At 36.3% G+C, this 3,244-nt stretch overlaps 1 protein-coding gene across 1 annotated transcript; it reads left to right on the forward strand.

The window, feature by feature from the left end:
• Window positions 1-468: 468 nt before the first annotated feature.
• Window positions 469-1,365, forward strand: monDomV1R1272 (vomeronasal 1 receptor monDomV1R1272). Its single transcript, NM_001167516.1, is given in 1 exon segment — window positions 469-1,365. A coding segment is annotated over 1 exon segment (897 nt).
• Window positions 1,366-3,244: the final 1,879 nt, after the last annotated feature.

Here is a 3,244-nt window from a genome sequence, read left to right on the forward strand (position 1 = left end):
GTTAATTGGGTCAATTTATATTTTAACTAATATTTGTCTATTCAGATTTTCATATTTTTAAGTTTACTTATTTAATTAATAAATTTAGAAGCTTTTTTCCATGGTTACATGAATCATTTTCTTTCCCTCCCTTCCCTCCACCCCGTCCCGTAGCCAACAAGCAATTCCACTAGGTTTTACATGTGACTCTGATCAAGACTTATTTTTACATATTATTAATATTTGCACTAGGGTGATCAGATTTTCATATTTATGGGACAAGTAAAGCACTTTTGAAATTGTATGGCCCTTCCTACATGCATCCAACTCCAACAGAGGCACTTTTACTAATGCCCATGTTATAGATAAGTACATGTGAAAATCCAATTGGAAAGCATTTTTATCTGCCATATTCTGAATGTCTTATGTTTCACTCCACAGGTTGATTCCAGAGATGAAAGCAACAATTTGATGCAAGACAACATAAAGATGATTTCTCATGATGAAGTGCTATGGATCATCTACTTTATGCAATTAATAACTGGTGTTCTGGGGAATAGCTTCCTTTTTTGCATATATAACTATAATTTTATGACCGGCTACAAGAAAAGACCCATTGATCCAATACTTATTCATTTGGCTTTTGTCAATGACATGTTTCTTCTCCTCAGGGGAATTCCACAGATGATAAGAGTGTGGAGACAGGGATATTCCCTGAACGACATTGAGTGTAAACTCATAACTTACTTCCAAAGAGTATTCCGGGGACTTTCTCTCTCTAGTACTAGTCTCCTGAGTGTCTTCCAGGCCATTATCATCAGTCCCACCAGCCTCTTTTGGGGTAAAGTTAAAAGCAAAGCCCCAAATTTTGTATTACCATGTGGTCTTCTCTGTTGGATTTTTAATCTGTTGATAGATGTATTTGTACTCGTCTATGTGACAGGTCCAAGGAATAACACAACTAAAGAGAGAATGAATTGGGGGTACTGTTCTCTGGATACAGATGCTATGAGTCCTTTAAAAGTTGTCATATGGAAGACTCTCTATGATTTTATATTTGTGGCTATAATGGCTTGTAGTAGCATCTACATGGTATTTTTCCTTTATAGACATCATCAGCAGGTCAAGCACATTCACCACACCAGTCCATCTCTCAGTGCATCCCCTGAGATCCAAGCCACTAAATCCATTCTGCTATTGGTGAGCTCTTTTGTCTGCTTTAATGCAGTCAGTGGCCCATTTATTCTTCATATAGAACGTTCTAAAGGAGCCATTTCTTGGGCATATTATGTCTCTACTATTCTTTCAGTATCTTTCCAATCAGTCAGCCCCTTTGTGCTGCTCAGCAGTGATACTCAGATTCCCAGGTCCTTCTGTATTCTTTAAAAGATGATTAATGTTGATGATGCCTCTCCTAACATGATTGCAACTCAGATTCAGAGTCTTTTAGATTTAAATGTAATTTTAGAACATGATAAAAATAATTTAGGAATAAAGGAATATTAAAACTATAATTTATAGATACTGAAAGGGTCTCTATTGAGAGGTCATCATGAGAAAAATACATTATTTTTACTTGTATGTACCTGAAATTTCATATTTCCTTTCACTATGAATATATGCTACAGACTTTTTTAAAAAAATAAATAAGCTTCAGATCTATGATACACACACACACATGTGCACACTGTGAATTTTAAAAGTCTCCATTTTGGTCTAGCACCCAAAAATTGTGCACACCCACACTACACGGGCATGCGCTAGTCAATGACAAATCAGAAATAACTAACTGCCCACCTGGGCTGTCCTAAGCCAAGCTAGAGCCAACCATTGGATTTTGTGAGACACAGGAAGTGAGGTAGGGAACAGCCTCTGAGATTCGCGGGACTTCCTGTGGAGAGAGCGAGAGGGGAGTTGGTGTTAGGAGCTTGGACAGAGAGGACGCCCGCAGACAGCTTTCCTTCAGATCGGTCACGTGAGTTAAGGACTGATTCTTTCCACCTGGGCCTTTGGGCCTAAAACTCCCCCTGCCTTGGTCAGAGGTTGAGTAGCCTCTTTCCCTTTTCTCTTCTCTCCTTCTCTCCCTAACCTTTTCCCTACTCCCAGTGTGATTAAACCTCCATAAACCTCATTCTGACTTGAGTGTTTCATTTTAGGAATTTCATAAGTAAATTCCTTGGCGGCCATTGTTAAATATTATATAAATCTTGTAGCCACATTTGTAACCATTACTATATTATAACCTTCTCCCAGAAGCCTTAAATTTCCACATTACAACACACACACCCATAAATTGTGTTCGGGGTTAAATTCAGTAAACAAGTTACAAGATCAAGTATCTATCATTTTTTTTAAGACAGTATGATTCCTTTTCTAATGAACTTTTAAGGCTTACATCGAATGGTCACTGAGGATTTTGGCAATGCTCAAATTATTTGATTTATTCTGAAAACAAATAATCTTTCATTTCTTGACCTTAAACTTCATTTACAATATTTACCATGGACTTTCACTACTACTCAATTTATTGATCAACTGCTACCTGATATAGTTTTATGATAAGATGAGTTTACCAGAGGAAACTGATCTTACAGGCTGAGATACCAGTGATATTTATAGATATGCTTATTATAGCTATTATATATAATAGAAATTTTACATTATATATTTTATAAAGATGATATCTCATAGATATGACTGTTGTTACAATTTAATTCCATTTTCTTCCTGATCAATTTGCAACTCGTTTCCTAGAACATTCATAGCTGCCTTCCATGTGGGGATATATATTCTACAAATTGTGAGTACTGCTACTCTTTCCAGATAAATCTCTTGCTATAGCATCCTGAGTGAAGTTATTCATCAGAAGCTTACATTTGGTCACCTAACATATCTTTAACTGGCCAGTTCCTCTGTCAGGCACAATTCCCAAAATAACTTTAAGTGGGCTAATTCAGACCTATTAATAAAGTTCACTGAATTTCCTTAATATGAATGAGTTTGTTTCAACCTGATTTCTGAGTCCTTATAGCTAAGAATTAGACAGGATCTGAGATAACCCTCAGCAGTTTTCACTGGCATTAGGGAGAAGTCCAGACTGAACAACCATTGAATATATAACTGTCCTTCTAATTCTCATTTCTTTTATATTGTAAAATATGTCACTGATGTTACTCCAGGGAAAAATGTCAACTGCCACCAAGTACTTTGCAGTAAATAGAGACCAAGAATAGGTTTATAAAGACTGTATCTTAAACATAAATGT

Source organism: Monodelphis domestica, chromosome 6 (assembly GCF_027887165.1).
Source record: "Monodelphis domestica isolate mMonDom1 chromosome 6, mMonDom1.pri, whole genome shotgun sequence".
In the NCBI taxonomy this organism is placed as follows: Eukaryota; Metazoa; Chordata; class Mammalia; order Didelphimorphia; family Didelphidae; genus Monodelphis; species Monodelphis domestica.